At 37.8% G+C, this 24,178-nt stretch overlaps 1 protein-coding gene across 1 annotated transcript in view; it reads right to left on the reverse strand.

Moving 5' to 3' along the window:
- Positions 1 to 254: 254 nt before the first annotated feature.
- Positions 255 to 24,178, reverse strand: part of SHB (SH2 domain containing adaptor protein B) — a 476,823-nt gene continuing 452,899 nt past the window's right edge. Inside the window, exon 6 of the mRNA XM_053702707.1 lies at positions 255 to 2,001. Within this exon, the coding sequence (XP_053558682.1) occupies positions 1,818 to 2,001 (184 nt within the window). The 3' untranslated portion in view covers positions 255 to 1,817. The remainder of the gene's footprint in view (positions 2,002 to 24,178) is intronic.

A 24,178-nucleotide genomic window follows, 5' to 3' on the forward strand; every position in this document is an offset into this window, starting at 1 on the left:
TTAGGCTAAGTTCTTTGGAATTTGCATTAGAATACAGTTGTAATGAAGCACACATTAAAAAAGCAAAAGTGAACAGTTGTCTGCATTAATAAGTGTATATACCATTACTTCTAATATGAATTACGCTAATCCCCTTACTAGCATTTTAGTAGCTGATACATCTGTATAATGAATAAGATGAAAAGCTATACACATATATGTACCATATAGCATAAAAAGGAAGATTCATTGAATGCATGAGAACAATATACCAGTTTTGCAGACACAAGAAGTTTATTAGAGATAAGACTGGAACCCCTAATACTGTAACTTTTTTTTTTTGCTAAACAAAGAGAGAAAAAAACAGGCTTCACCAACAAACAGTTGAAAACAACAATACCCTGAATTTTTTTTCCAGCCTATAACATTCGAGTAACGCCTTCCACTACTTAACAGTCACACTGTACAAACACAAAACATTAACTCTGCCTTTTAAGGCCTCATACTGTAAAAAGGTGCACAACTTCTTTTTTTTTTTCTTTGTACCAAAAAGGGGGCATTAAAAATATACTTATATATTAAACTGCTTTTTTTATTTTTTTATTTACATACCCTATTCATAAATAACTCAACCAAACCTTGCTATGGCAAATTACATGTTTGTAAATTAGAAATAAGAAAAGAAGAAAGTATTGCTCCAACTGTAAATTTTTACTAGCTGTGTTGCAAGAGCAGGCTGCGGCCTACTTTATATAGGCTTGACTTGCTGATTCTCACAGGTACCAACGAAAATGTTTAGCTTGAAATTCACCAGAGGATGTTGGTGAAGACTGCTACATGGAAAGTATTACATTTCACACATACACACACGGTAATTGAGTGATCTTTGCTGGGAATAGCCATTATTAACTGAAAGCATCATTTTCCTTTGATACAAAAAGATGCATTGCTTTTTAGAGAGTAAAATGTTGATACTTCGGGGGGGGCGGGGGAAATGTTGTGAAAAATATATTGGCATTAAGTATCCTCACGGAATTTGCTGTAAAGCTTCTTTTTTTTTGTCTTGAAGAAGCAATGTTTATTTCAAAAATTCTTTCAGAAGTGAGAAGTGGGTTGATATACTTAGACAGAATAGCCACAAATAATTCCGGATCTCCGTGTTTTCTTTTTCATAAATAAATAAGTAGGCCCTTTATCCCTTTGGCTGCCAGAGAGAGGTACAACATTAGAAATCGTAGCATTGTAGTTTTCTTTAGCAGTTAAAGGGTTAATTACACAACTTTAACTGAATGCTTAACATCTAGTTTTGACATGTTTGCAACATTTCCACACACACAAAGAAAAATATTTTATATCATTTAAACAACAGGAGGTGAATGTTTTGATTAACAATATAATAAACAAACCAATGTCCAAATTCTTGCGGCAAAAGAAGCGGAACAAAGAACGTTTTGCAGTATTCTGTACGGCTTCACACTGTAATGTTCTCATATTCCACATGATATTCACATTTCAGTCCGTACAAGCTTTATATTTTAAGTCACTCCCTAGACTGCCAGAACTGCTTTAGGTATGAAATGTCTGAATCCCCAGTGAACATATTCAAAACCGAAGCAGTGTTCTTATTAAATGCCATAGTGCAACATTGTACATATTTTGAATGCGATACAGCCGATGGGTCTCTCCATCCAAGCTTGTTATTCAGATTTCAAATTGTCAGTGCTTGAATAGCTCTGTGTAGCAAGTACCCTGCTGTGTTATAGTGCAGCTGAGCTGGCCCCAACGCCTCTCCAAAGCCCCCTGTCCACAGGAAGGGGGTAGATCAGTCCTGCTGCAGTCTACAGGGTCCGCACAGCTACAGGGTAAAGAAGTGATAAATGTTCAGCTCCTTTAATTGGGAGTTTTCTAGTGGTATAGAAATGGATGACTTCAGGGACGCTGTCAAAAGGAGGGCTGTTTTGACCCAGTATGTACTTCTCTTTGGTTTTCGACAGTTTCATGTGCATGAATCCTTGGCTGCTCCTGTTAATGTAATAAAAAAAAAAACATATAAGAAATGATGCGTTACAAAGAAACAATTATATAATGAATATCAAGTACTGCACATTTTCAGTTAAAAAGAGGTTGTATTAATTTTCTTTTCCTTTTTTTCATCAAATATATATATACAGGTAGCCCTCGTTTTACAACGGTTCAATTTACACCGTTTCAGAATAACAACCTTTTTTCCAGTCATGTGACTGCTATTGAAAAAGCATTGAGAAGCAGTGCATTTATTAAAATAGCCAGTAGGTGGAGCTGTCCGCTTGTGTTGCAGCAAAGCTAAGCAAGCTGAAATTAATCAGGTTAACCAGACCTGAGCTATCGAGCAGATTTCAAAGGAACAAGATCTTCCTGTCTATAAATCAGTCCAGACTGGAATGCATAGAAAGAACTGTTTGCAGAAAAATGCAAGTGAAGTCTGTGTTGTGTGATTATTTTATTAGGTTTATAATGCTGTTTAGCATTTAAAGTCTTCATTTCAAAGCTTTAAAAATAATTTATTAGGTGTTACTTATGACAATTTTGATAGGGGCCTGGAACCTATCTCCCTCACTTCCCATTGACTTACATTATAAACTAGGTTTCAGTTTACAACGGTTTCGATTTACAACCATTCCTTCTGGAACCTAACCCCGGCGTAAACTGAGGGCTACCTGTGTGTGTATATATATATATATATATATATATATAAACACAACAAAAAACAACTCCCCTTATATTCCTGTTCTGAATAAACCAAAGATCTCATATTTAAGGAGGTGTGTCACTCTCCACCAGTAAAGAAGAGGCAGTAGTTCTTCTCAGCCTGTAAGGATTAATAGGCAGTACAAAACTAATAATGCAGGATTCGTTTTAATTAAAGGGCTACATTTAGCCACCAATCAGCCATCGCTACCAGCCCAAAATGGGCCAGCTCCTAAGCGTAAGTCCTGCTTTTCAAATAAAGATACCAAGAGAATGAGGACAAATGTATAAATAGGAGTAAATTAGAAAGTTGCTTAAAATCGCCTGCTCTATCTGAATCATGAAAGAAAGAAAAAAATTGGGTTTCATATCCCTTTAATCACCTAGAGATTAAACACTTCTAAGTACCTTCAAGAAAACAAAAAGCATTTAAATAATTACAAAACAGACTGAGAAATAGAATACTGGTTTAAAATATTAGCATTTTTTGTTGTACAGGTAGGATTAGCCGCATGGTTTTCAATTCCCGGTGCTCAGACAAAAGGTATCAGAACCTGCCTGAATGCGAGCCTGAGATATGCAGACAAACATTAGGCACAGACATCTGCATTGCTATTTTGTGAGCTAATTCCATTACAGACACAACAGAAAAACACTGGACTTAAAATTTACAAAGCCAGTGACCAAGAAAGATTTACTCTCCTGAGCATGAGATTTGTGTTATCTGATACACGAAGGAGATGAGCTGTGAATCACCATGGTAGTGCCCTCTAACATTTCATAACCCTAATTAACAGCAAAGTGATTGATATGCAGCACTAAAAAAATTAATTAGAAGCCATTAGTTATGGCCAGATTCACTTAGTAATATATATGGGGCCCACAATAAAGAAATGCATTCAGATAAGAAGCAATCAAAATGACTAATTCATTGCATGTTAGTAGTTTGATCTAAATAAATATATTTGTCAACTTGCAAAGATAGCTGAAAAGATATGTGTTTAACAAAGAGTGCAGTATATTTAAAAAAAACAAAACAAAAAAACTGCATAGCCCATTAAAGGAACATAAAGTCCTTTTTTCATGATTCGGATAGATAACAAAAAACACACACAAACATTCCAGAGCTGACTTCAGTTATTACATTTTCTTGATTCTCCTCTTGGTAACCTTTGTTGAAAGAGTGGCAACACATTGGGTGAACCAATAACAAGAGACAATATGTGTATGTCACCAATCAGCAGCTAGCTCCCAGTAGTACGCCATTTTATCACAAGCTTGTGATAAAAAAAGCAAACAAACACAAATAGAAGTGTACTCATGCATATGCTACAGCTCGACAGAAACATTAGTCATTGCATCCAAGTGGCAGAAAAGAACTAATTTGCTGAAAATGTTCATTTGGCAATAACAAATGTTTTATCAACAACTAGTTATTATAAGAATGTGCGCATCCTTCATGCTGTGTAGAACATAAACAAGACGATACGCCAGAAAATTATTACAAAATAAAATACAATAAACGTTTTCATTTGAAAAATAAACATGTATTTTAGACTTTTGTGTTTCTTTTATAACTGCTCAGACATAGCCATATTACAAAGATGTTTTCTTGCATGGCTTTGTCTACTCTACTGGTGGCTAAAAAGCCTTGTAATGAAGTTTACGTTTTTTTCAATATACTGGAGTTGGTTTTAGTCTTTATAAATGTATAATTTATTTTGAGCCCTTTTCATGTAATTAGCTCTGAAAATGTTAAGACTTGGCTGATATGTTATTATTTAGCAACATAAAATAACAAGGTGTTATTTGCCCAGCGTACCATATTGATGTAGTACCTACATCTAACACACAGGCACATGCTGCAGTGCCTGCTGTCAGCGTACACAGCGAAGACGGCAGCTGTGGGCAGAAGGCATCTGCCTTCATATGGTAAGGGAACACGGATGTAAGGCAGGGGAGAGCTGGAGCTCTACACTATGAAACAAACTCAGCAGGAAAGGGGACCATACACTACAGAAAAAAAGGTGATCTTGGAGAGGGGAAATTGAGGGGGCCCTACACTACAGAAAAAAATGAAACAAAAAATAAGAGTAATGTTTTAATGCCAGTAACAAATATGGCAGGGAGCAGTGGGAGGGTTAGAGCGCTGTTGGGGGGAATCAGGGAGGCGATATGGTGAGATAGGCTATTTACAGAGATAAATAAAAAAATGTATTTGGTTGAAGAAAAAAAAAAAAAGCCCACAACTGCATTCTGGCAGACTGTCGGCCAGTACCAAAGATGGTAGGGAGAAGAGGTGTTTGGGAGGGATTAGGGGGTGGGAGGTACCAGGTGTGATGGTAATCCATACACTAGAAGTTAAATTGTAACCTTAACAAAATAACATATTAACCCCTTCAGTGCTGGACATTTCAGAGAAGTGTGGTGCACAGCTGCAATTAGTGGCCTTCTAATTGCCAAAAACCACAGAAAAAGCCATACAGGTCTGCTATTTATGAACAAAGTGGATCCCAGAGAAGCTTTTACAACCATTTGTCTTATGACTGCAGTAGTTGTGTGTAAATAATTACAGTGAGAAAGCCAAATTTTCTGAAAAAGTTTATATATATATATATATATATATATATATATATATATATATATATATATATATATATATATATATATGTATGATTGTGCCAAATAGTGGCATCAAATACCAAAATGGGCCTAAACCAATACCTTGGGTTGTCTACTTTAAAAATGTATATAGTTTTCATAGGTTTCTGGGAATAAATTATTTTAAAACACAGGTACAAAACTGCTTAGTACCAGAAAAGGTTTGGATAAAAGAAAATTATGGATTTTGGAATATTTGTATATTTGCATCTGTAAAATGGGACATCTTGGAGAGGGGATGGAATCAAGTGTAAACAACAATATCTTATGTCATTTAGGTAATATTTAGATGTCATAATACAGCTTATACGTGTAACCTAAAGGTAGTTTTATATCATTGTAATACCTTTGTATACACATTACTCAGTACAGTACTGTAATCAGAAAGGTAACAGATGTTTAAAAGTTAGACAAGCATTTGCATTTTAGAACACAAAAACAACCCCAAAGTTACAGGCAGAGAACTTTGTGACTTACTCTTGGGGAAAAATAGATTTTAATAATTTTATTTTGAAAAAATATGAATTTTTTGGGCGGGATTTTAGAATTCCGGAATATGGGGATTTGTACCTGTTTAATACTGAACCAATTTAAACAATGTCTTTTACAACAATGTTCTCAGTCTCTCTGTTTAACCTCCGACAAAAACAAATCAGGGTTAGATATCAAAGTCCCCTGGGCTAAAACTACACAAAGAACAAAGCATCCACTGGAATGTTCACAGTATATATGCTACAGGCTTTGTATGAATTGGTTTTTACTTGTATCCCCAAACTGTAATCTATAAATTAGAACATAAACTATAACATTGAAATACTTCACAGTAAAACCTGTGGGTAGGAGAAACTAGACAACGCAAACATTTTTTTTAAACTAAACAACTATTTTTTTGTAATGCAGAGTAGTGTTGTAATATGTAAAACAACATTTTCAAAAAATACATTTTTTCTGCCCATGCAGTCACAAATTTAAAAGGATATTGAAGGCATTATGCATTGCAAAAGAAATACTTTAAAATCATTTAACACTGCCATTTTGTAAACACAATTTACAAGGTTTTTGTAATTAAAGAACAGTTCAGAGATACACCTCTTAAAAACTCAGGTGAACTCCATATTCCTGGTCTACTTTGCTGTGGACAATTAGGGACAAATGTAAATGAGCTTCTAATCTGACTTGATTACTGTGTAGAATGGTGCAAGCTCAGGTAAATGTCACCATACTTAGCTATATGCATAAAGTCTGACTAATGTACTGTATATAGTCATTGTGCTGCCTCAATATAAAAAGATACAAGAGTACTTAGGAGCCAAACACACACTTTTTAGAAAACAAGATAAACATTGATGCATACAAATATGTAGCATACAAAAACTGAAAAGCTAGAAATGCAATTCTCTGAGGCTTTAAGGTCTGTCAGATCCTGCATAAGAAATGGATAGATGTCCTAATAGACACAAATACCTCCCTATGTTATTCTTCTGTGAAAATGTGCTAAAGCATGACAGGTTGCAATACACAACAGTGAATCAACCCCATGTGACAACTGAAAAGATTTGTGCCTGGCAACCCTCTGAATCACTGGTGAATCAAGGCCACTGACTGAGATTGTAGATATTTTGGATCAATATTCCAGTGTTGTAGGCACTTATTTCTAACCTCTCAAACCATGTCATAAATTCAGAAGCTGCAGTCCTGACTGAAACCCCCCCAAAAAAACACTGAATATTAAACATGAGGGGGCAGTTTAATCTAAGACATTAACCTTTTTCCAAGCAAGGTGAAAGCAAAGGGTGGCTCAGTACTGGAAAAATCTTTCAACTCTAATATTAACTTCAGTCTGGATAACGCGGTTTCATGACCTGCAGGTTAACGATGAAAAAACAAGTCGGCAGCTTTAATTTATTTCCCTGTAGAGAGGTGACATCACAAAAAGAAAATACATCCACTGAGGCCTAACACTCATTTTCACTCACAGAAAGGATGTTGATCGAATTGCTATGGAAACAAATACTCCCTCCTAGCTGACAAATCTAAAGTAACAGCTATACCTAGCATGAACAAGCAAAAGTATTAACTCATTGGTTACCTTGAAGCTTTAGTGTATGGCTACAGTAAAGCAGATAGATAGACAAACAGATACAAATGTCAATTCATAGGTAGAAATATAAAAAACTTCTCTTTTATACTCAAATATGATACTAACAGCCTACAAATTAAATATTTAAATATTTAATCTGTGATCACTGTCCTAATATGTATAACCATTTGCCATTAAAGGAACATGCAACCAATTTTTATTTTTTCATGATTTAGAGAGAGTATACAATTTTAAACAAGTTTCTAATTTACTTCTATTATATAATTTGCTTCATTCTCTTTATATCCTTTGCTGAAAAGCATATCTAGATAGGCTCAGTAGCTGCTGAATGGTGGCTGCACATAGATTCCTCGTGTGATTGGTTCACCCATTTGCATAGATATTTATTCAACAAAGGATATCTAAAGGATGAAGCAAATTAGATAATAGAAGTAGATGAGAATGTTGTTTAAAATTGTATTCTCTATCTGAATTATGAAAGAATATTTTTGGGTTTAATGTCCCTTTAAAGGGACAGTCTACCATAGAATTGTTATTGTTTTAAAAGATAGATAAACCCTTTATTACCCATTCCCCAGTTTTGCATAACCAACACTGTTATATTAATATACTTTTTACCCCTGTGATTACCTTGTATCTAAGAACCTTCTTCCAGCCCCCTGATCACATGACTGTGACTGTTTATTATCTATTGTCTTGCAGTTAGCATTGTGTTGTGCTAAATCTTAAATAACTCCCTGTGCCTGTACACAGTGTTATCTATATGGCCCACGTGTACTTTCTCTTTGTGTTGAAAAGGAATTTAAAAAGCCTGTGATAAGAGGCAGCCCTCAAAGGCTTAGAAATTAGCATACAAGCCTACCTAGGTTTAGTTAAAACTAAGAATACTAAGATAAAAAAGCAAATTTGATGATAAAAGTAAATTTGAAAGTTGATTAAAATTACATGTCCTATCTGAATAATGAAAGTTTAATTTTGACTAGACTGTCCCTTTAAATTAATCACATGGGACCTTTTAAAATAATGCAGTGAATGTGATTATATAGTAGTGGTGGTGCAGTAAAAGTAAAGGAATCTCTATAGAAGTCAGTATTGTCAGATCCTTTGTGTGTTGATGTGTTTGAGATCAAAAGCATCAAACTTGAAATACAGATGTTTTGATGCACAAAACAAGTCAAAGGACTCAGACCTCTATGTCTTAAAATATCAGTTCACTCTTGTCTGTTTATAATTATATTTATTTATTTAGTAATGTTCAATGATTCATTTTCAAGAAAGGTTTCAAACTTAAAGTGATGGTAAAGTTTCCACTTTGTATATTCAGAGCCGGAAGGTAAACAATATTTTAGATGGACTTTCATTTATTCATTCTAATAGAGAAATGCTATAACTTACTTTTTAATGTAGCAATAAAATTATAATAAAGAAAACATAGTGAAGTCACAGGATGGAAATAAAATAATATTCTTTATTGATCCAACTTCAGATAAAATTTCAGTTGCAAGAGGTTTGCCACATGAAAAGCCGACGTGTTTCAGCTCCATGCTTGAAGCCAAGACTACGGTGTAGAGCCGAAATGCAACAGATTTTCATGTGGCAAACTGGAATTGTTTTTATCTGACGTTGGGTCAATAAAGTATATTATTTTATTTCCATCCTGGGACTTCACCATGTTTTCTTTGTCACATTGAAGCCGCTACAACCTGTCCCGGAGGAGGTTCCTTACATGTCAGCGATCACTGACAGTAGCCCACACAGCTGATTTGATACACGGGCGGGTGCGACATGAAGACCGATAGCGGTCATGTGAGACTCCGAGGCACGGCCCAGGGCGAGCATCTAACAGTATCCTCGGGTGGAGAGGTGGTGTTATGGCCAGGAAGTCCCTATAGGTACTTATCCTGTATTTGGACCGAGTACCCTTCTTGACCAACGAACCTTACTGCAGTGCCAACTAACACACGACATATGACACACCAGGCTCACCCGTTTCCCTGTTCTGTGCATCGGGCTTAACTGTCAGTTATACACACTCTGGACTAAAGACTGTGATGTTTGTTTTTTTACTGCACCTTATAAAATGCTACCCTGCATTTTTGGAGATCAGACACACATACCAGCAGTGCTTGCACATAGTTTTTCTTTTGATGAAATTCTAATACCTCGTGCTCCCGACTGCCCACTTCAATTTTTTTGTGAGCTAACTGTTTAAACTGTTCTCCAATTGGTGCTCTAGCCATACGGCACAATTTTTTTTGTGCCGCTAGAGCGCTGATTGGAAAACAGTTCAAACTGTCCTACAAGCTTACAAAAAAAAATACTTTTAAAGTGGGCGGCAAGAGCACAGTGTATTAAAATTTCATTGTTATAGAGCATCTTCATTAGAATGGATAAATTAAAGTCCATCTAAAAAATTGTTTCCATTCCGGATAGGATTATACAAATTGGAAACTTTACCATCACGTTAACAGAAAAGTCTTATAACTGGCACATGCAGATATATAAGCAGTTTGCAAGTATAAGTATTTGCCTTAAGCGACATTCTAAAGACTTTCTGTGAAATCCAGGACTTGTGTGAGGTCAGTGGCACACTGAGCAAGCAAGGGGCATGTCTGTTTACAGCTGCACAGACACCAACATTTAAATGGACATCAAACCACTAGTCACAACTACAATATCATGGTTATTACTCAACATGCTGTTTTTTCACCCTGTGCCAGCAGCCAATTCTCTTATTTTTAGCCACTTACAGGTTGGTAAAGCTCCAAATTCACTCAGCACAGCCAACTTGGAGCTTTTGTAATCTTGAACCCTGTGAAAGAATGTTTCATATGCACAGATCATAGCCATTGCTGGGCTTTTGTCACCACTGTATTACTGTATTATGTGCTTCAGTTTAGGTTGCATGATACACAGATGGAGCTGTTACTATGCTCTTTTTTTTTTTTTTTTTAAAACATACGTTATCTAACTTTTATATAAGCAACTGCAAAAATGCAAACCACTATCATGCGTGCTAAACCAAACCACATAACACAGCTAGCAACAAAAATAGCAACATCACCACCTCTGTCACAAAGTTTGAGAATACCTCAGCTCCAAGATGGCTGTGTCCAGTATAAAGATGGGGAGCTTCACCAACTGGTACCTGTACACAGGGCCGCCACTAGAAATTTTGGGGCCCCTGACTTAACCATAGATCAGCACCCCCCCTTTGACATGTGCAATTTTTGACCAAGTGACTAAAACGTATATGCACTTTTTTCTTAAGTGTAGTTAAACTTGGAAATGTTGTAAAGGTAGTAACACAGAAACACAAAGACACACTCATGAACTGAAACACACACTCACACATAAGGATTCACATATAGACACTCTAGCAGACACGCAAAGAAACACACAAACACACTCAGCACTTGTTTACATTGACCTGACAAGTAATGAGGTAGACTACAGTTTTGTCAAAAAAGGAGATTTACAAAACAAAATATGGAGCTCTGATTATCTTTTTTGTCAATTAAGATGCCAACTAAATGATGACAACAGCATGCAGTGGCTGAAAGGAAGGGCCCTGAACTGCCTAAACAATAATTTAAAGGTTAAATGGTGGATTTGGTGACTTCCGGAAAGGTCTAATTATTCTCAAAGTCTGTAGAAAGATGTGAATAATCAGTAGTAAGGTCAAAACGTCCTAAAAAGGAACAGACAATGGACACACACACACAAAGACTGACAGAGACAGCCTCAGAAAACACACAAAGCCACACACACACACACACACACACAGAGACACCCACAGAAAACACACAAAGCCATACACACACAGGGAGAAAACCACATAAAACACAGAAAGACATAAATGCACACACACCATCACTGAGACATCCACAGAAAACACACAAAGACATACACACACTCTAACAGAGACACCCACAGAAAAAGCACATATACACACACCCTCACAGAGACACCCACAGAAAACACACACCCTCACAGAGACATCCACAGAAAACACAGACATACATACACACACCCACCCTCACAGAGACATCCACAGAAAACAGAGACATACACACCCACCCTCACAGAGGCATCCAGAGAAAATACACAAAGACATACAGATACACACCCTCACAAAGACACCCATAGAAAAAGCACAAAGTCATATGCACACACCCTCACAGAGAATGCACAAAGACATACACACCCACCTTCACAGAGAGACCCACGGAAAAAAAATACATACACACTCATAGAGACACAAACAAAAACACAAAGACATAAACAGAGACACCCACAGAAACACTCATAGGAGGTAATATTTATGCACATTGCATCCCCTAAATCAACAGTGTGTGACATGCATGATAAAAAATTTTGCAGAAATTAAGAGATCACTTTTTAAAGAATCATATTTGTAAATGTGCAAACAAAAATAATTCTGTGAATTCAAAATTGTACATTAATGATCTGGGTAGATGGCTAGGTGAAGAAAAGTACTTTCAAAAGGTTGACATATGTTTGTTTATGTCCCCCCATTTTCCCCAACCAAGAGCACCCTCTTCAAATATAGTGTACAAATGTTCCCATCTGTCAGCTGTACTTATGGATTTTGAAAATGCTGAACTCTACATGGTATTGGTGGAACCATAAGCTGTAGTACTCATACCATTATATCTGTTTAAATGCAGGATTTAGGCTTGTTTGTATGTATTTCAAAATTAAGTCAGCTGTAGTGTAAACTGAGCAGTTTTAAGTTAACCTGTCTCATTTCAAACACTGAACAATCTTAGTCTGAGAGTATAACATTTTATGCAGATGTAAAAATCTTAGATAAAATGCCTCCAATGCATCTGGAAAGTCCTTGCATAAAGGGGCAGTAAACTAGAATGTAATTAATATATATATATATATATTAATTAAAAAAAACCTAATATCTGCCAAAAGGGCACCTACCATTTGTGTATTGAGGAGGAAATATTTCTGCATGGCTTTAAATATAGAATTTCTACAGCATTGTCAAATAATCATAAATACACTGCTGCTAAAAAAAATTGTTTTTATGGACCCCTGGCCCCACCATACAACTACCACACTGACGTTACAATCAAAAATTGCACAAAGAAATAAAAAACATTTACTAAGTAAGTCCTACCTCCTCTGCAAATGAAAGTGGTCTGCCGTCTGACTCAGGCACACACTTTACAAACAAAGTGCCAAGTCTGTCTCACACTGTGCATAGTGGTTTAGTGCACACTCAGAAATCCTCTCAAATGCTAATACTTTACTCCTTGTAATAATATTTCCCATGCTTAATTAGCACTCTGCTATAGTAACCACTGGTGGCTGCCCCCTGGCCCATTGGACCCCTGACAGTAGTCACCCCTGTTACCCCCTGATGGCGGCCCTGTCTGTACAATTTAAAAAAAAAATAGCTGGCAATGGATGAACAATGCAACCATACAGTTGTGGTTGGTCCAACAGTTCAATGCACTACCAGAATATCCATAAAATTGCAAATCAACAACCATCCAATGATTACATCAGGTAACAAGCCAAAGCACAACATACTGGGTTAAACGCTGGTAGAAACTGCTCTTACAGAAGAAATATTTGAAAAACGTTTTAAAGTGAAGGTCAATTTTGACAAATAAGTGCCCGGTTTTTAATAATCCCATTAAAAACATGGGCACTTTAATTCATCAAAATTGACATTTCAAGCGTTTTCTTCAAAAACTTACCTTTTAATCCTGAAAGCTGCTCCATCAATTCCCCCGGCCGTCGGAAGTCTCTGCTTATGTCAGAATTGACGAATCCAGCATTCCCCTGGGGGGGGGGATCATGGCCTGATGTAACGCCGTTATTGGATGAAGCCGGATTCGTCATTTTGGACCCGCGAAGAGGACTTGCGACGGGCGGAGGAAGCGCTGCAGCGGCTCTCAGGATTAAAAGGTAAGTTTTTGAAGAAAACACTTGAAATGTCAATTTTGATGAATTAAAGTGCCCTTGTTTTTATTAGGATTATTAAAAACCGGTCACTAATTCCTCAAAATTGACCTTCACTTTAAGTGCTCAAAATCTGGGATTTTATGCCCATTTCCAGTTTCCAAAATAAAATGAACAGATTTCAAAGCACATCCTTTTTTTTCTACCCCCATTTAGGATTAGAGTTTCATATTTCCATTAATCTATGCATTGTAACTACAGATATTTGGAATTTTTATTTCTGAACAGGTATTAAAATATCATCTTAAAAGATTTGTAGAAGCTACTGTTTGACATATAACAAAATGCTAAATAATCAAGAACGCCACATCAGCTCTAATGAATGCTCATCCATTTCAGTAGATGTGTGAAGGGAATTAGCGGAAATCCTGCACTTCACTCAATAGGAGACCATCCCAATTACTGATGTAACAAACGCTTTAAAAATGACAGCAGAAGTTCAGTCTATCCTGAAATTGCCCATTAGACTAACAAAGAAGGTCATTTTATAGTGAGCATTTCCAACTGTGCTACTTTTGATAGCTAGACGGATCCTAAGAAGTTGTACTTAGCTAATCATCAGAGTAATAATACATCACAGATCTCTGCAGATGTTTGGGTCTATGGCCCAAACCCGCTTCTACCTCTGACTTCTCCATATAATTGCTTAATGAATATTTCATGAGGAATACAAAGTAACAGTTATGTTAAATTAGCCTTTCTCTGAAGTACCAGGCTAACGTGACACGCATGTAACAGAAGCCAGCCAAAGCAAAGTTTACAAATCTACAAATTGTGCACCACACTACTTACTTCTGTATGGGAAATGCTTTTTTAAAAAAAAGTATTTATTTTTAAGGTACACCTAATATACTAAGTGAATTACATGGTTTTAATCCTTACAGGGAATGGCAAAAGTGCTGAACTTATATTTTTTTAGCCACAAAAAAAATCTGACATGCCCATTTTCTAATATTTGTTTATATTAAAGGGACAGGAAAGTCAAAATTAAAGGGATACTGAACAAAAAAAAAAATCAGATAGAGCATGTAATTTTAAGCAACTTTCTAATTTACTCCTATTATCAAATTGTATTTGTTCACTTGGTATCTTTATTTGAAAAAGCAGGAATATAAGCTTAAGACCTGGCCGATCTTTGGTTCAGAACCTGGGTAGCGCTTGCTGATTAGTGGCTAAATGCAGCCACCAATCAGCAAGCGCTATCCTGGGTTCTGAACCAAAAATGGGCCTCCTTGTAAACTTACAATCCTGCTTTTTCAAATAAAGATACCAATCAGCAAGCGCTGTCCAGATATCTGAACCAAAAATGGGTCTCCTTGTAAAAATAAATAAGAGTAAATTAGAACATTGCTTAAAATTGCATGCATGCTCTATATGAATCATGAAAGAAAACAAATTCAGATAGAGCATGTCATTTTAAGCAACTTTCTAATTTACTCCTATTATCAAATTGTATTTGTTCTCTTGATATCTTTATTTGAAAAAGCAGGAATATAAGCTTACGACCCGGCCCATCTTTGGTTCAGAACCTGCGTAGCGCTTGCTGATTAGTGGCTAAATGCAGCCACCAATCAGCAAGCGCTATCCTGGGTTCTGAACCAAAAATGGGCCTCCTTGTAAACTTACAATCCTGCTTTTTCAAATAAAGATACCAAGAGAATGAAAAAAAATAGATCATAGGAGTAAATTAGAACATTGCTTAAAATTGCATGCATGCTCTATATGAATCATGAAAGAAAAAAATGGGTTTACTATCAATTTAAAGTTCCATAATTCAGATAAAACTGACTGTAAAAATACTTTTTAATTTATCATTTAATTCACGTCATTCTTGATAACTTATTATCAAATGTATGTCATTCTTTTAGTATCCTTTGTTGAATAGCATGCCAAAGTAGGCTCAGGTGCAACAAAGCACTACTACTGGTAGCTAGCTATTGATTGGTGGCTACAAACATATGCCTCTTGTCATTGGCTCACCAGCCCAGGTGTGATCAGCTAGGTCCTAGTGCATTGATGCTCTGCAGCTGACCTTAACTATGTCTTTAACCTCTTTGCAAGGATAACACAGTTATATGCAACAGTGCAATTAAACAATGCTCTAACATTGGCACATTTTATTTATATGGCACTTTAATGTGCCATGTACTGTAATTTACCTACATCAGTTAATTCACTGCCTACTAAATGCAAATCATACTGTAACATTCTGCAAAAAAACACATCTATGTATTTACTATTGAACCTGGCTGTTTCTCTTTACAGCTGGCTGATTAGAGCCCAGAGAGGTCTAAAATATGCACAACTCCTCATCCATCCTAGGGATGGGAGAATGTTTGAATGGTAGCAAAAGTCCCTTTAGGGTGGGTATTAGAATAGTGAAGATCAAGGTGATAGCAGGTTAAATGCACCAGAGGGGAATGGACCAGAATTAAACTGTGGTGGGGATGTTAAAGGGACAGTAAACACCTTGAGATTTTAATAAAAATGTTTTTTTTTAAATTATGTGTAATAAAACAAGTTTGCAATAAACTTTCATTATGTATTTTGCCCCTTTTCAATGTAATTTAGCTCTGTAAATTGTGTATTTAGTATTTTTTAGAACTGTAAGGCTAACCCTAATATGCCTTAACAGATAACAATCGCCAAACAATGCACTTTGTTCTAACATTATGACTAGCCTTGTTGTCTGCAATAATTTCCTATTCATTTTATGCATTGAGTTTTGTATAGCTAAAACCCTTTACACCTTTTTATGCATTTTTACAATAGAGTTCAGCAGGCAAATAACAATAGTAATAGGATACTGTTGCTGTTATGCATTAGTAGCTACCATAGAGAGCGACACTGTCACTATCAGTAATGGGACGCATAGAATCTAGATCTGTGTTTCTAATAAATTCTGGGCACCTAGATACATTTATTGTTACACTTTCAAGCCTTTGTGAGGTTTATATTTTTAGCTCCTACTTTGCTTCTATATTGTGTTTAAAGGGCCACTAAACCCAAAATCTTTCTTTCATGATTCAGATAGAACATACAAATTTAAAAAACATTACAATTTACTTCTATTATTTATTTTGCTTCATTTTTTAGATATCCTTATTTGAAGGAAAAGCAATGCACATGGGTGAGCCAATCACATGAGGCTTCTATGTGCAGCAACCAATCAGCAGCTACTGAGCATATCTAGATATGCTTTTCAGCAAAGAATATCAAGAGAATAAAACAAATTAGATAATAGAAGTAAATTAGAAGGATGTTTAAAAATGCATTATCTTTCTAAATCATGAAAGAAAAAATGTGGGTATCATGGCCCTTTAACTCTGAGTTTGTATGTACCAATTAAATGTATTACATATAAAAACATTTTTAGCATTGTATCTATTGCATTTTTTGCTTTTTAATGTATAGCCTGTATGAATGAGGGGTGTAGAATTGTTAATAAAAATAGAGCTCAGCAAGTATATTGTACCCTCATCTATATATTATGTAATAGTCTCTGTAGGTAACTTGTGTAAATGTGTGTAATTTAGCTCTCTGCACTTGAAATAAGTTTTTTTTTTTGTACTATTAATGACCATGTGTATTATCTGCTATGATCCTAATGGGGGAATAAAAAGTTTTAAAGGGACTTGAAACCCATTTTTTAAATTTAATTTAGAAAGAAAATGCAATTTTGAACAACTTTCCAATTTACTTATATTATCTAAATCACTTCATTCTCTTGATATCCTTTGTTGAAAATATCTAAAGAGGCGCAGTAGCTGCTGATTGGTGGCTGCACAGATGCCTTACGTGATTGGCTCACCCATGTGCATAGCTATTTCTTCAACAAAGGATACCTAAAGAATTAAGCAAATTAGATAATAGAAGTAAATTGGAATGTTTAAAATTGTATTCTCTATCTGAAGCATGAAAGAAACATTTTAGGTTTCATGTCCCTTTAAATTCGTTTGTACAAATATTTGGAGTTATGAGCGATTTATACTTAAATGTAAATACTTATTTACATTTCAAAATTACTTTCTCTTACTTAACTATTATCACAGGCTAAATGGAACAAAAACACAGTGGTTATACACAGATGCACAAGGGACTGATGCAAATATCAACAAGTGAAAGAAACAATTATTTCAATAGAATTAATTGGCTTATTGCTTTAAAATCAAGCAGTACTTAAATGTCGCTGCTCCCATTTCTGTCTGAAATGCTTCCTTATTCAGTAATGTAAAAAAACAAACAACCACAACCAACATAAAATTTTAAAAAAACATACCCGGTTAAATTTGCTCATTTTAGCAGATCATTAAATGATACAGACAATACCCAACAGGATCTCTGTAGGCCAATAAGCAGGATGCTCTATCTTGCTTGTGGCACTGAGAGTCAGATTTATACGACTGCTGCTCAGAAACAGGCAGCACAAACGCACACGAGATAGGCAGAATGATACAATGTACAAAGCAGCTCATTGCTAAGAGATTCATATTCAAGAACAAATGCACTATTACACACACAAGTACTATTAAAGGGACATGAATCCAAACACTTAATTTCCCATAAAAGATTTTAATATGCAATGAGCATTTCTTCTGCCTGCTTCTACTGTAATTTAAATCTGGCACATAACTGAAGAGTATTCCATATCATTCAGAAACCTGATGCTCCCAATGTGGTTCTTGCTTGATATGAGCAGGAGCTCATTTATATCAGTTCCTAATTGGCTAAAGCAATAAGAGAAAAAGATAACAAAAACGCAAGATGAATTTCAAGAAGTGTGTCCCAACCACCTGGATTTTAATAGGCTAAAAAGAAAACGTGATCCCAATATAAAAAATAAAAAAAACGCCGCCGGGTGGACTACGAAACGATAGAAATCTGAAGAATGAAAGGTAATAAAAGTTTAAAAAACTAAAATTATTACAATTCATGAATGAAACTCATTAAAGGGAGTAAGCTTATGGCGGTTGTGCAGACACACAACTTTATCATCACTTTAATGTAATAAAAATGAGAAAGCAAGCCCTGCAGCACCAAAGTACCCCCCTATGGATACGTGCAAAACAGGTTAAGAAACTAGTTTATAGACTTTATACAGCAAATCACACCTGTTTTAATTGAGAAACATAAATTAGCTTGCATAGCAGCACTCTTGGAAAATGTATAAATCAGTGAAGGTCAGTGTCCTAATATACAGGGGCCACAGATCAGTAATTTAAAAGCCTTAAAAGTGATTGTAAAGTTTACCAAATTAAAGCCCAGTATGTAAAAAAACATAAATTATGACTTACCAGATAATTTTTTTCCTGGCCACCAGGAGGAGGCAAAGACACCCGAGCCAAAGGCTTTAATACCTACCCCACTTCCTCCATCCCCCAGTCATTCTGCCGAGGGAACAACGAACAGTAGGAGAAATATCAGGGTGAAAAAGGTGCCAGAAGAAAAACAATTCAAATTTAGGGCCGCCCACCGGAGAACACGGGCGGGAGCTGTGGACTTTCCCTGTATCGAAGGAAAGAAAATTATCTGGCAAGTCATAATTTATGTTTTCCTTCTAAATACAGGGAGAGTCCACAGCAGCATGCATTACTTGTGGAAAAATTATACCCAAGCTACAGAGGACATTGAATGCTAACGGGAGGGACAAATAAGAGGTGGCCCAATCTGAGGGCACCACAGCCTGCAAAAAAAAAAAATAACTCCCGAAGGCTTCCATAGAAGCAAAACTTAAAGACAAGAATGTAAAGATGTTAGGAGGACCAAGTAGCTGTCCAACAATCAGAACCATAGAAACTCATGTCAGAGACCCCCAAGATGTCACCGCACTCAAACTGAGTCATAGACCTCTGAGGAGGCTCGTGTTCCGCTGTCTCCTAAAGCCAGCTAAACACGCACTTCCACCAACAAGGAAGAAGTTAATCAGCTTCCAAACCCTGCACTCCCCAGACCTAAAGGAAAAAACAGAACATTCTGAAAAAGTCTGACAGAAACTTCACAGTAAGATTCCTCAAAAAAGAGGAGAACCTCCTCCCATTTGGACAATGTATAGTCCTTTTAGAAGGGAGAACCCAAGAAGGAAAACATATTGTAATAGTTGCAACACCTGAACTATAACACGTGGAAACACCACAACAGACGAAATAGGTCCTTGAATAAGATTAAAAAACCACCTCCTGTACAGGTACAAAGGAAAACCAATGTAACTCCTGAAGGACAAATTCAACCTCAAAGGAGCAGGAAATAGACCTGCCAACCATTGCCGCAGGCAGTGCGCTAGCAAAATAACTTAACACTTGGAAGATCAAAGATTTCTGAACCAAGTACCAACAGATAGGAAACACTACCTGTGAAAACATTTCTGAGAAAGGAACCATAACTGGGTCCATCTGCAACCGTCCGCTTGCCAGGCAGTTAGGCCAACCCAGATTATCTTGGCAGGCAGCCCCTTGAACAAGAACTAGGTAGACAACCTCTTCTCCAGCTCAATTTATAGGGGAAGAAAATACTCTAGACACCATAAGAAAGACCAGACAAGCTAGTTCCGCACGACACCAGAAGGGAGACCTCAATGTCTAGAATAGGAGACGAGAAACCAGAACAAACTGAAGGGAAGGCCGATAAAAACAGTTTGTGAGCACACATTCAAAGTGCAAGTAGCTGTAGCAGGTTTCAAACTGCAAACCTTCTGCTTGTTAGGCAGCTAAGCTAACCATCAGGCTACTACAGCTGAAACCTTCCAGAAAGGAAAACCTTCTCTTGACTAGGTCCCAGCAAACCCTTGCAAATCGCCCCAAAAGATGTAAGAGACCATAACTACAAGGGAACTCTCAGATAGCGAAGCCTCTAACCGTGCAGACGCACTCCCGGGCATAAAAAGGGCAACAGTCCCATCAGACGCCCACTACAGAGAGGATTGGACAATCCTCGAAAAAGAGTGACATGGTCGAAAATAAGAAGGTTACAAAAGACCGCCTCAGAATCTAAGAAACCTGTCACTGCAGGATTCAAAACTCCAAGCCTACAGCTTGCTAAACCAGAAAACCAATCTTTGAGGCCACGAAGGCCAGTGGACCTCAAATGAGAACTCAATCTGCTTTCCTCAGATCCACAGTCGAGAAACTCTGGATAGACAGAACAAATGGACAATCGTAACATCCACTCCAAAAGAGCACGCTCAGAGAATGAAGTGCCACCAAGAGCCGTGGTGGGCCAAATCAAGACCCTCCTGTCTACACAGGAGGGACTCACTAAGTCACAAATAATTCACTCACCAAGAGGTCCCAACTGGTATGAAGCCAGCAAACCTGACTTCAGAGCAAAATGCTCGGAAAATTTTCAGCCCCACTCTCACCCTACTGACAGGGAAAAAAACCAAGACAAAACTGCCCCGGTGTACTAGGATAAAAATTCCCCAACACCGGGAGATCAGGACCGACCCCTGGAGAACTAATCCATAACCGGTATCCAAAGGAAAGGACTGCTCATACAGAAACAAGAAACCCAATGCTATGTCGAAGACGCGGCCTGGGCTGAAACCATCACCCCCCACCATGCCAATGAAGGCCTGAAGGTGAATTGGAGGGCAGAAAATGAAGAAGTATTCTAACTTTACAAGTTCAAAGGCCAAGAGCCTGACTGTCCGAAAAGACCAAGCTGTATCCAAAGTGGTGTCAACACCAGAACTCCGGTCTAGGTCCACCTCTAAGGGTGGAATCAGCAGGAAGCAATCCCCAAAAAGACTACTAGTAGACGCTGGACAAACCAGAACCGTCAAGACTCGGGAGCCACCGCAACACTTAGAAACAGTATACTGTCACATTAAACCTCAGATCCCAAAGAATCTTAGGATCCAACGAGGTTCCAGAAGAAAGAAATGGGTATCCAGCAACAGCAGCTGGATTCGAACCATCAACCTTCGAGTTGCAAGCCACAGAGATAACAAGCTACACTGGACTTCTAAGCCAGAAAGATATCTTCAGCCTAAATCCCGGTAGAAAGGACCTTGAATTCCCACTGACCAAAGAGATCCAATAAGCTCTGCCTAAAAACATTGGACCCAGAGAGGACGGGAAAAACCCCTCCCCTATTGGAACACATCAACAGTGAAAGACACTGTGAAGGGTACCGAGACAAGAGACCAAAGGTCACCTAGTCCAGAAGGCCGGAAGGAAAAGGCTCAACTCCGTCCTCCAGGACCCCCGGATCCCAATGATCCAGCATCCCACCCGCATCCAAAAGAACCTAAGACAGGTCCTGCCTTTCCTCCGGTATAGACGGACGTGTTCTGCCTGGACCAGAAGAGCTCTTTCTCTTGGGTGGAAGGAAAAAACAGACTGACTATTACCCAAAATGGGTCCTGCCCGTCATCCAGGGTCTGTCATAAAAAACATAAAGAAAAGGTAAATTCTTAAGTCCCAGCAGCGCTAGGAAACTGAGAATAACAACAGGGAAATAAGCTCCAAGGCTTAACTTCAATTCTAGAAATCGAGGGAACATCACCTGACCAAAAACTAGAATCTTCTATTGGAAAACTCCATCAATCTCGAACATCAAAGTCGATAGTACCAAAAATCCCATGGAACGAAACATCCTTCTAAGAAGAGTTTCTATAACAACCCAGAGCTCTAAAAAACAAACAACTATCCGAAACAGTATAGGAAGCAAAAAAAAAACAAAAACAGACAACCACCCTGAAAAGGAGAGTGCAAACGAAAAACTTGTCCGGCCTGTAATACGACACAATCCCCCATAGAGCTCGGAACTGGGATTCTAAATAAATAACAAAAAAAGGTAACAAGACGACAAGGAGTAGGATCTCCTCCTTCCCACATCTAGTTAAGATCGTTATCAGATTTAGAGGACTGAGATGCAACTGACGGATCAGTACTAGGCACCTTTAACATCGCCAAAAGCTCTAAATCTTAATGCTAAGCCCTCCACAGTCGGAGAACCCAAGTCAGCAGACTCTGACCCAGGAGAATCTTCCTCTGAAGCCTCAGAGGGAACCGCATCCCCAGAGGACTGATCGGACACAACCACTATTTTACACGAGTGTCCATGAGCAGGAGAGCCCGGATTCCCCCTTCGCTTACGCGTAGCAGGGATAGGTAACATAGCTAAGGCTGTGTAGATGGCCATGCAGAACTGCGTAGTAACCTCTGGTTTAAAAAAAAAAACTTACAGACGAAGGAGGGTCGGAACCCAGGACAACTGCATATGTAGGAACAGAATCTAGGGAACACACCTCACTGGACAAAGAATCCTCAGAGGCAGATGTCTCATCAGTCTCTAACATTTCAACATTGGTTGCTGAGAACACCTTAATACGGCATACGGAACATAATTGAGAGGGCTGGTTTACCCAGGCCTCCTCACAATATACACAGGTATAAAAATCTGTATTGGAGGAATCCTCTAAATCAGAATCCTCCATAGCTTGTCTATATCAATTTATAGAAAAGAAAAAACAAGTGGCACCTTATACCCCCAATGGCTGGGGCACTCACCACCTCCTATGACCCAGACAGATAGAGAAGATGCTTCTCTCGGCAGACACCCGGTCATGAATCGGAAGATGGAAAAAAAACCATGACCACTCCCAGTCACATGGTGCTCATGCGAGACCTAGCCCCGCAAAGGAAAAAGCGTGCCATCTTAATAAAAAGAAACTGTGCAGCTCCTCAAAGAAATAACCTGTATGTTCTGTATCAGCCTAGTAGCCCAAATGTTCTTACACATAAGCAGTCAAATCACATAACAATATACGATTAAAAAGTATCACTGTTCAATAATCCCCCTCAGGAGATATTAAATCCTATGATTCCATAAAGATAAAGGAGTCCCACTGAGACCCTGTCTTCTATCGTTAACAAGTGTATAAAGTAATGAAACGATCATACCGGAATCTATGCCGTGGAACAGTGACACGGTCCTTCAAGTTTGACAGATTGTAGCAGCGCTTCTGACATGGACTTGAGTAAAGAAAGCAGGCAGCGAAAAACTCATCAACGCTGATTGCTTAAGGAGATGTTAATATGAGTCTGGATGGGTTCGCAGAAAGACTCTCCCTGCATCTCCAGAACTTTTCGTCAATGCTCTCACTGAGAGGCTGACAAGACTACTTAAAACTCCAGTTCTATCTCGAAGAGTACTACCCTCCATATGGAACTACTCCGAAAACTTCTGACACTTCTCTGCCAACCTCCCGTGACAAAAGGCAAAGAATGACTGTGGGATGAAGGAAGTGGGGGAGGTATTTAAGCCTTTGGCTGGGGTGTCTTTGCCTCCTCCTGGTGGCCAGGTTCTGTATTCCCACAAGTAATGAATGCAGCTGTGGACTCTCCCTGTATTTAGAAGGAAATAATCTTAAAAACAGGGGCACTTTAATTCATTAAACTTTACAGAGACGCTTCTTTTTTAAAATACTTACCATTGCGTTATAGTAAACATAACACTGATCCTCTACCAGCATCTCCTACGATGTCAAATCCGGCTTCCTCCAATCGTTGTGTGCCCTACAAGCTGGATGCCAAATTAGGCATGCAATGATTGGAGGAAGCCGGATTCAACATCTCTGCACAGAAAACCTAGTGTGGCCATCCCTAACATAAACCAAAATAAACAGGTGCTGCGAAAATACACATGATAGCGTAGATACTGGATGTGTTAGGAAGAGACATTATGGCAGATTGGCTAGAGTAC

This window comes from Bombina bombina, chromosome 2 (assembly GCF_027579735.1).
Source record: "Bombina bombina isolate aBomBom1 chromosome 2, aBomBom1.pri, whole genome shotgun sequence".
In the NCBI taxonomy this organism is placed as follows: domain Eukaryota; kingdom Metazoa; phylum Chordata; class Amphibia; order Anura; family Bombinatoridae; genus Bombina; species Bombina bombina.